The sequence below is a fragment of the Carassius gibelio genome, chromosome A5, assembly GCF_023724105.1.
Source record: "Carassius gibelio isolate Cgi1373 ecotype wild population from Czech Republic chromosome A5, carGib1.2-hapl.c, whole genome shotgun sequence".
Classification (NCBI taxonomy): domain Eukaryota; kingdom Metazoa; phylum Chordata; class Actinopteri; order Cypriniformes; family Cyprinidae; genus Carassius; species Carassius gibelio.
This window is the reverse complement of record NC_068375.1, coordinates 26,359,063-26,373,144: the sequence shown is the minus strand read 5'-3', so window position 1 is coordinate 26,373,144 and position 14,082 is coordinate 26,359,063. Positions and strand designations below refer to the sequence as shown.

The following is a 14,082-nucleotide window of genomic DNA, read 5'->3' as shown; positions in this document are numbered from 1 at the left end:
TGGCATCACTGAGCCATGTAGGCCTTCGAAATGGAAGACATTTGCGGGCATTTTCTTTTACTTACTTTGATATCATCTGGGAAACTTGTGAGTTCTGTAAATAGAGTAACCGATAAAAATGAGTCATATAAATATATATATGTATATATAACTGGAAAAACACAATCTGTGTCTGAATCAACAGTGAGATGCTCACAAACAGACTGAATGTCCCTAAAGCGCCCAGCAAACTCTAAACATGCACAGTGCGTGAAGATTTTTGCTGATGCTTCTGCTAACACCCACACCCAATGGGAGCACACGTATATACATGTGGTGACCTTGTTTGCATGATTGATTACAGATATTTCTTATGACTTCCAGTCAACATTGCGGGAAAATACCAGATGGGTGGTCTCTAAAGAACTTGTGATCTATATGTGATCTTAAAGGCATAGTTCACCTAAAATATCAAATCCTGTCCCCATTTATGTTGTTTCAAACCCGTGTCACACTTCATTCTGCAGAATACAAAAGGAGAAATTCTGAGGAATGTCTTGGTCAGTGTTTTTTGTCCAATGACAGTAGTGATGAAAAAGGATGCAAAATCACTTTTTAGTTATTCTAAAGGCATGTGATGGCTTTTGTGTGGAGAACAGTTCAAGTGATTAGTTATTGACTAAAAATAGGGACTTTAAACAGTAGCTGATAGAATGGCAACATCATTCTGCAAAATGTTCTATTAAATATAGTTATATAGTTCACTTGCAGAATAAAAATTCTGTGATCACTTACTTGTCCTCCACTTATTCAAAACCTGTATGAGCTTCTTTCTTATATAGATATTTTGAAAAACAGTTGATTGGCCTCATTGGCTACCACAGTAGGAAAAAAATACAAATGAATTCAATGTTGCCCATCAACTGTTCAGATACAAAAAAAATAAAAATAAAAATATCAAAATATCTTCTTTTGTGTTCAAGAGAAGAAATAAACTGATAAATGTTTTGGAACAAGTGGAGGGCAAGTAAATTATGACAAACTTAATTCTGGAAGTGAACTACTTAATTTCAAGTTACCATTACAATAGCAGCCGTTGCATAATCTCTGATTATTTACCTTTATTTGTATAGCGCTTTATAATGTACAATGTGTCAAAGCAGATTTACAGTGTCAAAAAGGAAAATAGTTTGTCATTAATACATGAAGACGATAACAAAGAGTCATTTTTTCCAGCTAGAGTCAGTTCATATATTAAATAATTCAATGATTCATTGAGTTTAAATTCATGAATTAATCATGAATGAATCATTTAGGACAGTTTGTTTAAAAAAATATTCAAATAAATTATTATTTCAAAAACCAGCTACATCTTCAACAATCTTCACACACAAGTGCTACCAGATGGCTGTTCTGGAGGATGTGACATTTATTGCAAAAAAAAAAAAATACTTTGTTACTTTTACATTGATTATTACAGCCTTTTGAGAATTAATTTATTTATTCACCCTCAAAGGGATAATTTCTCCTTTTGATATTTATATAGGTTTGTAATGATCAAGATTCTGAGGGTGGGGGGTGTTGTTGCCCAGCTCCTGGGTCATATGTAACAACCCAATGTTTGGCTAGTTTAAGTGTTACTCCTGGGTCCTGGGTCAGATGTAACCCAGCGGTTAAGTTATTCATTCTCAGGGATTTTGCGTCCTCTTTATGAGAGAGCAGTTCTAAACGCCATTGAATTTATGCATTTTTCGGTAGAATACAGGTTTGTTTTTTATTTTATCTATAAAATCGTTACTGTGCTGTATATCGTTCCATTTGATGCAAAGCATCATACAGGCGCGCGGTATGAATCATCTAAACGCGAGGCGCGTCTTTTCGCTTGATGGAATAGTCTGATGCTTTGCATAAAACAAATAGATTTCATTCATAAAGATGCAGAATGCCTACTTTAGATCGTAAAATATGTCCTCAGAGCTGTTTTTATTGTTTGTTATGGGCAGGTTATAGAGGCACTCACAGCATGTTTCAGCTATGAGTGAAACGCATTGTGGCAGTCCTTTAGTAAAACAAAAAGTATGAATCAACCCATTATGCTGGATTAAATAAACAACCCAATTTGCTGGGTAAAATGAGCCCAACATTTACCCAGTCCTTGGGTTAAAAACAAGCCAAACTGGGTTGTTTTTAAGCCAGAGTGTGGGTGAACTGTGCATTTAGAGTTATTTCTCACTGTCACTTGTCATGACCTTTTACGATTAAAGATTTGAATTTCTGTGTTTTACAAAAATGATACCATTTCAGAACTGACATAAGGGAAAGTTTCAGTGTCCTCCATCCACCAACTATGTCACTTCATTTAGGCAGATTCAGGTTTTATTGACTCTCCAGATCGGTGATCTGATAAAAGAGTGAAATTACAAACAGTGCTAATAACTCAAATGAAACAAAGATGCTGGCTTAGATTGCAACAAGAAATCAGTGAAATGCATGAAAGCATGCTTTACATAGTGAAAGCTATGAGTTTTCTGTTACCATAATCGCATCCACCCTCATCTCACCCACAGGTGAAGCGGAGTAAAAGCGCACTGTTGAGCGCGTGGGAGAGACTCCTATCTCATTACATTCGACAACTTCATCCGGTACAAGAGTCATTTCTTGTTTGAGACTGTAGTTATTTCAACTTGTTGAGGAGCAGGCATGGATACAGCGCGGTCTGCTAGGACGCATATCATCTGGACATCGATAGCTTTGATCTTTATTTTAATCGCATCGTGCTTGGCATATGTCTTCGTGTCAAAGGTAAATATAATTGGATCTACAGCCTTAGAATTTTTTTATTCTTTATCTTGCTAGTTATTATTTTGCAGAATAAAATTACCCCGTGTTCAGGATTCTGTGGGACACTTTGAAGAATAACTCGGAGATTGATTTCGTTGAATGAATGTCTAGTAAAATAGTTCTCCATTCAAGCAAGCATGCAGTTTTAATATTTTTATGAAGAGAGAGGGGGAAAAGGTCCGATCCTCAGTTTACATAAGTTACACACTTCCTTGTTTTCCATCTTGGAGCTTTCTCCAGCATTTTATAGCTAATTCATGGATCAAGTTGCAGAGGGCGTGTATGTAAACAGCGAATGGATGGATTTATGCGTCTTTACGTAGGCTCTGCTTCTGTGCGAGCTAGGCTAGCTACTCTAGAAATAATCTTTGCATGACAGTGACATGTCTTTCTGTAACTTCAACAGGTGCCCAAATGCCAAATAACAAACATCGTGAATGGTAAGTTATACCTAAATACTTCCTCATGATTGCAGTACTTATTGTGTATTCTGTCTGCTAACGTACTATTGGCGGAGTTTCTTTGTCTTTTTTTTACTAATTTGTATTGCTGCTTAAGCTTTTTTTTTTTGAGAGAGAGAGAAAAGCTCCGCGTTCTAAGTGTATCTTTTAGCCTGTATATAGTGTGCATCATTAGTAAGGTTGGCTATATATAGAGTTTGTTTCATTTATGTCACTATATTAGTCCTTTAAATCGCGTTAAGCGTATTAGAAGGTTCCTGTGGAGGGCGCGATCTGTTGAGGGTGCAAGTGGTAACAGTCATTTGGCGCGAAACGAATGATCTAAACTTAAGAACACTTTAGAATTTTGTTAATAATTTTATTTAAAAAGAGAGCTACAAAATGATACTTGAAGAATGCTGTTTCTATGGTAACCTCCTCCGCGAATGCGACTCCTGTTCGCGAGCCTCTTTTCGTAGTTAAAACTACGCTCTGATTGACTTTTCATTTGAATTGTGTCGTTACTAAATAAAGCCTTCGAAACACCTGTTAGAACATTATATAACGTGTAGGCTATATATTAAGACTCCGTCCCTTTGGTTTGACGCCAATAATCACCCACAAGCACTTAAACCAGTGGTCCCCAAACTTTTTCTACTCGCGGCCCACACAACCAAACACATATGTTTGCGCGGCCCACTGCAAAAATTAACTGACCCCGCTATTGTCGAGTTAATAACTTATTACTCAGAAGCTAGATTGTTAACTGTCTTTATTGAATGAACTGGCAGTGAACAGAAAATAAGTCAGGCTGGCACCGCTTGGCACAAATGCTGTTGTTCTGTAGCATACGCAGCAAAAATATCTAAGATAAATTGGCGGTTTATTCTTAAACCAATCAGCGAGCTCGAATAGTGGAACCATAGTAACAGTTTAATTTGTATTTTTTTTCTTTTTTAATTATGTATATGAAGTTATGTAATTATGTTATGACCTAGACATTTTTACATATATGAACAATATTATTATTTGGCGGCCCACCTGCAATACCATCGCGGCCCACAGGTTGAAAACCACTGACTTAAACAATTAGTTTTTAATTTAAGTAATTTAAAAATAACTGATCATGATTTATTGTGTGTTTTGTAGTCAATTAAAAAAGGCTAGCCTACTGTAGATGGTAATAAGGTTCTGATGGCTCTTAGTATTTGAAGAATCTTCATTCTAATTGACTGCAGTTTAACTGTAGTATAATAACTGTGGTTACTGTACAGGTAACACACTATAATGTAACATTCCGTATAACCCAGACAATTTTTGTTGTGCGTGTTTGTGGGAGTCTGCTGTGAGAATGTTTTGGGTGAGTCTCGCTGTGTTTTTGTGTAGCCCAAATGCATGTTTGTGGTCTGCTTCATCGCATTTTCCTGTACAGCTGTGTATTGCAAATTTAGTCATACAGCAGTTTTTGTTGTTGTCATTTTTAATCAACATTTGTTCAGTGGGGCAAAACTTGGGAGATGTTTACAGATGTTTTTCTTTCCTTTTTTCTATCCGACAGTCGCTGAATTTACAGCAAGTATGTTCAGACATGAGGTCTCTCATGAACACTGGCTTCTGAAAGGTGATTAGCCACAATTTTTTTTTTTTTTTTGTCAAATTTGTTAAATTTAAAACCATATTAAATTACATAACTTAATATAAACCTCTGGGATTCTATAATGAGAATTCTTGCTACATGTTTATCTTCTTCAAGCTCAGAACTACAGTGCGGCAGATCATCGTTTGATCTGGGAGGATGAGTGGCTGGGATACAGGAACGAGAGTGAGAGTATTCTGGACCAGACTAACATGTGGATGGTCATTCGAGAGAAAGGTGTCTACCTGGTCTATATACAAGCTAACTTCATTCTAAACCCACGGAAGAATAATGGTTCTACTGTAGAACTGAAAATTTTAGTGGATTTCAGTTATGGTGGGCAGAAGGAGATTTTTTCAGCCGCACATGACACTCAGGTGGTGAGTGTCAACTCGTCTCCAGATGCGAAGCTCAACACTTTCCTTCTGATGAAAATGCAGTCAACAAGCCAGTTATCAGTGAGAGTATTTCCAAGTCACTTGGTGAACTACCAACCCAGACCCTTCTCCACCTTTATCACTATCATAAAACTGGCAGACAACTGGTAGACTCTCGCATATGTTGCAGAAGTGATTGGCTTTCCCGGTGAAAACCATATCCATGTCCAATTTTTACAATGACGGTTGTTCTTATCTTCTTGTTAGCTTTATATGTGACATTCTGAGTGGACGCGGTCTCAAGATCAGCTGCTAGAACACCTGAGATTTTCCAGCTATTGTACTAGGAAATGCTCGCTGACATTAACAAGGATTGCGTGGGGGGTTGTGATACTTTCTTGGTGTTTTTTCTTCTTCCTTTCGAAATATGAAGATCACATCTCATGATCTTCTCAGAAGCATGACACATTTTCCTCTCAACAGATATATGAGTTAGGTTTGTTTTGTTTCAGTTTTTTTATGAGTCAAGATCAAAAAGGGCATGATATACTGTTTATGAGCACCGACTTTGAAGATTCTCATGTATTACTTACATAAAAGATGTCATAACTGCCTGCAAACATTTGTTTTACAAAACAGTAGTAAGCTAATTCTCTTTAGTGAAGTGCATCTTCCTGTATATATTTAATCACGCAGTATTTTAATCATCGACAGTTGAATGTAAACACTTCTTAATACCCTATCTTTGTCCAGCATCAGTGTTTGATATGAATGCTCATTGTGTCAAAACAAAAGCTAATGATATGGAGCAATATTTTGTGTAAATATGTGCTTCCTTTTTTAAGACAAGAAATCTGCATTTTTATTTGTCAAAGTTCTTGAAATGTGGTGCCAATTTTTATCTGTGAGCAGATTCATCCAGCCACAGAAGCTGGAAAGATTATTTTTTCATGAATGTCATGGAAGTGTTTTCTGGTGGTGGTGGTGGTGATGTTTTTTTGTTCTTTTTCCTCACATAAAAAAATACCACTAGTTACACTAATGCAATCAGTCAAGCAAGCCATAGGAATCTGAACAACATCAGCTGTTTTAATGAGACAACGGAGTGCTTTTCTTTTCCAGCGAGTGGGAAAGTTTCTTTTCCAAACCCAGTATTTTTTTCTGTCAGGAAAATACCTTTTCTGATGATTCATACTTTTTTTGTATTCAGATGACCCAAACCAGCTGGCCAAATCTAAAGAAGATATTTAAAACAAGAGAGTAAATGTACTGCTTTTTCTTTCTTTCTTTCCTTTTGTATGAAATTTTTGTTCTTTCACAGCTAAGCCCTTATACATATTATATCTAAAAAGGTAATTGTTAATGCTGAGTGATTTCAATTTACTACTTTTTTTTTTACTGTTCTCAAATATGCAAAAATATATTTATGTCATTTTAATATTTTTATTTAAACTAATAATTATAAATAAAGCAATCTGTTTTCCCTTTGCATGCCTCATTTTCAGTAAGTTAATTTCTTTATATTAACCAAACATCACACTTCAGTAGAAAGTTGTTTGTGATAAATGTTTAATAAATGGATGGTTACAAAAATGTCCCAACCAGACAATGTAATATCACAAACAAAATGATTTATGTTAATGTTATCTGTTCTTTAAGCTTTATATATAAACATACCTTTAATAAAATGTATAGACTATTTATTGAGAGAGAGAGAGAGAGAGAGAAAATGGTTGACGTCTGTCAAACTGTTAGTGTTGTGTTCCTTGCAGAACCAGAACAGCATAACCATAAACCAACATTACATTGTAGGAGATTTTTTGTGTGACAACCTAATGAAAATGTACAGAATATCTAATGGCTGTAATTAGTTTATTTTTATTTGTTTACAGCCATCAACTGACATTCCTAGAATGTCCTGGGAACCAGAAACGTTTAGTTGGGTGATTCTCATTGTAACTTGTATGCTGAACGAGGAGGCGTATTATACTTTAGGTCCTGAAGTAAAGCGTCTGAGAAGGGCTGATTTAGTTGACGTAGGTCTAGATGTAGCGGTACGTACTGCCCCCTTGTGGCAGAGATTTAAATCTGACGGAAAACGGTGAGTCAAGTCGGAAGTTACAGGGTTTCAGTTGAGTCATGTTGTGAATTTAATCTTCAAAGTGTTGCTAAAGAGGAAATTGTGAATGAAAAAATCACGTTTTTGTAACTGCCCTGACTGAGTAAATAAATAAACTTACCTTGCACAAAGGCACTCAGTTTCGTTTACAAAAGCATGGAGACAAGGACCATAAGAATAAAGACAATCGCTTTATTAAAGAATACAAAAATCTAAACAAACATTACCAGGTGTGGCACACACTAGTTACTGATCATGTCACTTTGTAGGGAACGGTCAAACGGTCTTATGGGCGGGCCTTGGCCAATGAAAGCTGCCACGAATTCCAGTTCATCATTCTGAAATTCTTTAGTGCTAAATGGTTGAAAAGGGTTAAATGTATGTAATTTGGTGTAATTTTTGATACACATTTGTAACTTGAAGCACATATCAAGAGCATTTCAAAATCAGCTTTTTTTTCCATCTAAGAAATATTGCCAGGATTAGGCCTTTTCTTTCATTACCTGATGCAGAAAGCATACCTGTCAAGTTTTGGATTTGAAAATAAGGGAAATTTTCCAGCGCCCATTGCGAGCAGTCCCACCCACCGGCAGCGCCAGGGGGGGTCTTGGGGGGTCTCAAGACCCTGCCAAAAAATGCCTTGACCCCCCATTTGACCCCCCAGCCTCTTCCTGATTAAACAATATATATATTCGGGATAAAGATCCAAAAATGTTTCTCTTCAAACTACGCAGAACAATAATAAATAATAATTATTTCGACATTTATTCATACACTGAACCGAGAACCGTTTCTGTCGGGATTCGAGAACCGATGAGCTGATGATAACTGCGCATGCGTGATTCAGCGTGAAGCAGACTGACACAGAGCGCATCTGAACCGAACTGATTCTTTTGGTGATTGATTCTGAACTGATTCTGTGCTAATGTTATAAGCGCGGGTAAACCAAAGGCTTGAATGAAGGGCAATCATCGCCAATGACGGCATTACATCGAGCGCAAAAGAACCGGTGAACCATTTTTTTTTTTCAACTGGTTTATTTGATCGAATTGTCCGAAAGAACCGGTTCACTTGAGCACCTGCTCCTTTGCCCCTTAAGTGCCCTTTTGTCAAAGCAAAATTTCCTCAATTTTTTTTTGTAATAACATAAACTTTTGTGAATGCCTGCCCACGCCCAATCATAATATTAGTACAATTTATTAATAATAATTTAGCCGTAAATAAAATGACCAACATGATGACCGTTCACCTGACTACGACCTCATCCAACCGGGAAGATTCCTCATGCTGCAGGCGCATTTTTTAATTGCTAGAGGATATTTTCAACATCGTGGCAGCTGGTAAGTGGTGTTTCATTCTCAGCGAAGTGATTTTGGTGTTTATTTACTTATTATTATTTTACAAGAACGATGTGATGTGAGAACATGCAGATACGTTGTTTATATTGCTGTGTGTAGCCTGTAGTGTAGAAGTAACACTAGCGTGCTGTTTGAGGGAGAAAAGGTTCACAGGCATCCAGTAGCGGTTTTAGGCACGGGCGAACCGGGCAGCCGCCCGGGGCGTCATTTTTTCGTGACACATTGGGGGGCGGCAGCACGAGCAGATAAACAAAAAATCCTCTGTGTCGCGAAGCGGTTTTTCATCATTTATATAATTTCACTGTGTGTGGAATTGGCAAATTGGCGCTCCCTGCAGCTGCCGGCGCCCCTGCTTGCTGAAAATGTACACTGAAAATGCAAACAGAAGTTTTGTGTTGTGAGAGAAGTGTAAGGGGGTGGGGCGAGAGGCGCGTGCGACATTTCACCTCTGGGTCTCTCTCAAATGGAACGGACAGGGCGGGGGTGGACGGGGACGGGGGATAGTAATATAACTAATATAACTAACACACTAGTAATATAATTAATAATAGGCTAAAGTCAGTCACGCACCTCGACTTTCTTCCAAATAACGCACATTTCATTCATAATGTTATAATACAGGCCTATAGTTCCTGCAAATGAAACTAGGTAATACAAAACGATTATGCGGTCATCAAGGTGAATTGGTTTAGTCTTGACTTCTGGTCCTGAGTGACAGTTGGGGGGATGAGAAATCTGTTGATTGTCGAGTGCCAAATAAACAGAGATGGAGAAGAAAAGATCAGAGCCATCAGGTGCCCAGTTTCGAAAAGAAGAAGAGGAGAAACGAACAAAAGATAAAGGTATTCAACTATTGTCTCTTTATCATTACAGTATCCATTTCATGAATGAAGGGCTAATGTTAATTGGTGGTGGGTATAACTCTTTGTTTATCCTTTTTGCTATGATGCTTGATATGCTTATACAACAATAATTTGGTTTCAACTCAATCACGAGATCTAATTTATAATATTGTGCTTTGCAATAAAACTGTTACAAGTTCAGTTATCATTTCCATCATTTTTTAATGTTAGCCCATGTAAATAACCAACGACATTTTAAAATCTGTAGGTTAAAGATGAACATTTGCTATTTATTTGCTACACAGTATGCAAATTATAGTTTCCTAAATATAGTTTTACAAGTCATAACTAAAAGTGTGTCATGCGTATAATTTGAGGCAGTAACCTAATGGCTAATGGTACCTCCATGAAAGTTAGATTAACATACAAATTTTGGTTGAAAAATATCCTGAAACCCAAAAAGTTTTTGGTGATTAAAAAATAAAATCCCATTGTTTTTGCCTACACATATAATTTAAAGTCATTTTATTTTTTTAAACAACTGAGTCCCAGTGCCCATAGCATAACATTAATAAAATAGAATTTTTCAATATATACATATTTTTTTACTACTTGTTTCTATGCTCTAAACAATGTGATGACATGGGGGGGGGGAAATAAAATAAATAAATGTTTTTTTCCAGGTCTAGGAGGATATAGCGTGTAATGACAGCCAGTTAGTGTGTAAGAGCATGTTTATGTAACCCTTCTATTATGTTTTGAGTCAATTTGACCCCAGGCTGTTTTAGCTTTATAAAACATTATCCTATGGTCTTTTGATTTCAAATGCAGTTCAATTGCAATTTCAGGGGCACTTGTAAAATATTTTGGAGCATCCTCTACCACTGGTCAGGATGAGCCAACCACCTCCTCCGCTACACATATGTCTCCACAAATATCTGATATTGAGGATGAAGACCTCTTTTCCTCTACTTCTCCCCAGCATGAGCTTTCAGGTGTGCATATCATGTTTGCTTGTGTGTGTGTGTGTGTGTGTGTGTGTGTGTGTGGGCTACAAGACAACTGTACAACTGCAATTTAATGTAACTTTAATATTTCTGATAATTTATGAGTAGGACTATGTTTTTTCACTGCTATGTGTTTTGAGTAATATGCCAATATGCTGTCTGATAGAAATGCCTGGAGCTGAGCCCCCACTGAGCCCCACTGGTGAGGATGAGCCTCTGTCAACCGACCCTGCTAACTGGCCCTCACAGTGTGGGGGGGGGGGGGCGCTCGAAAGGGGTCTCGCCCAGGGTGTATTTCAATGTAGAACCGCCACTGCAGGCATCGAGGGGTCTGGTCTTTTTTATGTTATTTGAATAAACTTTTATTATATTACAGTACTTATTTATTTTTAACACGTAAAAATAATTATCACAACACTGGTAAGGCTTATTCAGATTTTCTCATTCTCTGAATTATCATTATAAAAATAAAAACAATTCAGAAATGAATTAAAATATAATTATATTTTAAATGTGATGCAAATATTTTTTCTACAAAAGCAACAGTGTTTACAACAGCAAGGTCACTTTAGCCTGTAAACTCAATAATATCTATCTAGAAATAAATGTAAAAATATCAATGTCAATAAAAATGCATAATATACCTGACATGAAAGTGCAGTGTGAAGGATATGAATAACAAATGTAGCTTGTCATTTGTTTACATTGCAAAGGTGTTTTTGTTGTTTAGTACCAGAAATATGCAGTTATTAGCCATGTCCACTGTATTTTTTGTTGGTTTTCATGAGACCCCCCTTGAAAAGACCAGGACCCCCCCATTGCCCCCCCAATCAAAATTGTCTGGAGCCGCCACTGGTCCCACCACCCCAACAAAGCTCCAGTATCCCTTACATTTTAAGACAGGTGTTATAGCCCAAATGAAAACACAAAAGGGTATATATGAAGAGCATTTATTTAAAGGCTTATTTGCATATTTTCTGTTAATTTAACATTGTTAATTTCTGTTAATTTACATTTTATTTTAATTCCATACATTCTTTTCATTTCATATTGCTTTTCTTTTACAGTTTTTCTTTTCATTTCACAACTTTTCTTTGACTCTTTTAGTGAGTTGTTGTACCAATTTGTTGCAGACTTTGCATTCTTTAAAAAAGTAAATTAGCTGTCCCATTTATCCTGGTATTTACACATGGGTTTTGGTTTTTTGGCAGGTGTGCCTTCACTCTCTATCGTAGCATCCATTATCCGTCTCTGTTTTTTCTTTTGTTGTTGTTGTTGTTTTTCCCACGTTATAACTCATGTCACCTGACCTCACACACCCCTCGCGACAGGCTACTACAGGTGGGAGTTATCGCGAGACTAGTGACAGAGCTCAGATTGGGAATGTTTTTATTATTATTATTTTATTAATAACGCAGGTAAAAAAAAAAAAAAAAAAATACGGGAGATTTACGGGAAAATACTAATACGGGAGGACGGCGGGAAAGAAGGGTAAAATACGTGACTTTCCCGGCCAAAACGGGATACTTGACAGGTATGAGAAAGGCTTTTCCATGCACTCGTTATCTCTAGGGATGATTATTGCAATATCCCTTTATCTTGGCCTACCTGCAAAGTCTATTAAGCAACTGCAACTCAGCTGCCCACATCATATGTGATTTAATTACGCTATATATCAATCTTTCCTCCTTAAACAGCCTTCTTTCATCTAAAAATGATGGGTGAAAGAGCCTTCTCTGTGGCAGCCCCCAGGTTGTGGAATTCACTTCCCTTAACTGTTAGGAATGCCCCAACATTTACAAGTTTTAAGAAACAGTTAAAATCCCATCCTTTTAAGTTGGTGTTTTAGTCTTGATTGGTGACAATGGATGCACATTGTATTCTACCTCTTGTTGCATTCTTAATTTTGTTTTATTAATCTTTTTTTTCTTCTTTTTTGTATTTAAAAAAAATGTATTTACTTTTGTTCTGTGCTTGTTGTAGCGCTTTGGGTATAAGAAAAGTGCAATATAAATAAAATGTAAAAAAAAAGTCTGCTTTTTAAATTATAAATATTAGATTATTGTTATTATTTTAATTGCATTTTACAATATTTGAATCGTGATACCTATTCTAAAATCTAAAGGTATATGATAAGTAATATCATTATTAACAATATACATTTCGCTGCATCACACTGAAACAATTCCTATTGGTTGTTTTACTTTATTGCTTTGATCATGATTGGTTAATCTGGCTGTCATCCAGTAAACTGGACAATTAAACGGTTCGCGCCTTTCTACATTTGAAAATATGACCGTTATTATCGTCTTTCTGTGAGTAAGGAGGCTGACTGTAAGCTGCTGCTCGTTGTAACTGCTTGGTCGGTCCCGAATTATTTAATATTTGCCTGTTTATTTATTTATTTTTATTTATTTTGAGCGAATTTGAGTCGTGACATGTCATTGGAGAACAACAATTGTAATGTGAACATAAGAAGGGTCAGATGTGTTCTGCGAGGTCCTGCCCTGCAAACATACTGGCTAAATGAGGTAAGAAAATCGCTATGTTTATATTCTTTCCAAAACAGTAAAGTATAACGTTACCAGAGATTAAGAATGGGTAAAGGACATGTAACCTGCAGAAGATAAATAGGCCTACCTGTGTGTGTATTTAGTATTGCATTATCACAGACGCTCAAGTTAGATAACTTACTCATCTGATGTTGCTGTGTAGCTGACGTGGTAATGTCTGTATTTTAGATATTTTTCGACATTTTCCTAAAATGAATCTCATGCATTAGGTGTGTTATATATATTTTATTTTAATTTTATAATAGTCTCTAACAAAGATAACATATATGTTTTCTGAAAATATATAATTGCAAATGTTGGTACAGTTTAAGCAGTGGGCTCTCTCTAGTTGTACGCAGAGGAATCACTAAATTATATATAAATTAATGTTAATACGTTTTAATTTAATCTTTGAGTAAGTTTTTTTTTTTACACATTCAGGTACAAGTACAGTTATGTAACTTTTGTTACAAAATAATTTAATTTTTGTTTAAGATTTTAATTTACCTGTATGTAAGCACAGTGCAATGTTAATGTTCAAACTCTGTATTTACAATGTTAAAGTGGCTGACAATAAATATTATTATTAGGAATAAAACTGCATCATTTTTGAACAAAAAGCAAAAGGCGGGAGCTGGTTGCTGAAGCCACGTCCACCTAGTTCAACAGCAGTGTCAGCAGGCGATCCACCTGTCACTCAAGTGGCCACGCCTTTAATTATGCAGAATTTTAAAGCTTTATAGAATTTAAACGGATAAAAATAAATTCACTCCTCTCACAGTTGTCATGAAGGGCAAAATTTGCTATATAGACCAAAATCATTTTTTGAACCAGGCTGTAAAAATGTTTTTTTTTTTTTCTGCTGTAAAGTTGGGTGTTTTAACATGGGGATTGTATGGGATTGACTCCCTTTTTTCAGCCAGCCTAAAGC

General features: G+C 36.3%; 1 protein-coding gene across 1 annotated transcript; it reads left to right on the top strand.

Moving 5' to 3' along the window:
- Nucleotides 1-2,187: 2,187 nt before the first annotated feature.
- LOC128007687 (uncharacterized) lies at nucleotides 2,188-6,796 on the top strand. The gene is made up of 4 exons (XM_052592827.1): nucleotides 2,188-2,781; nucleotides 3,227-3,260; nucleotides 4,819-4,881; nucleotides 5,014-6,796. Exons 1-4 carry the CDS (start codon nucleotides 2,680-2,682, stop codon nucleotides 5,442-5,444), a joined length of 630 nt encoding a protein of 209 aa, XP_052448787.1. The 5' UTR covers nucleotides 2,188-2,679; the 3' UTR covers nucleotides 5,445-6,796.
- The last annotated feature ends 7,286 nt before the right edge of the window (nucleotides 6,797-14,082 follow it).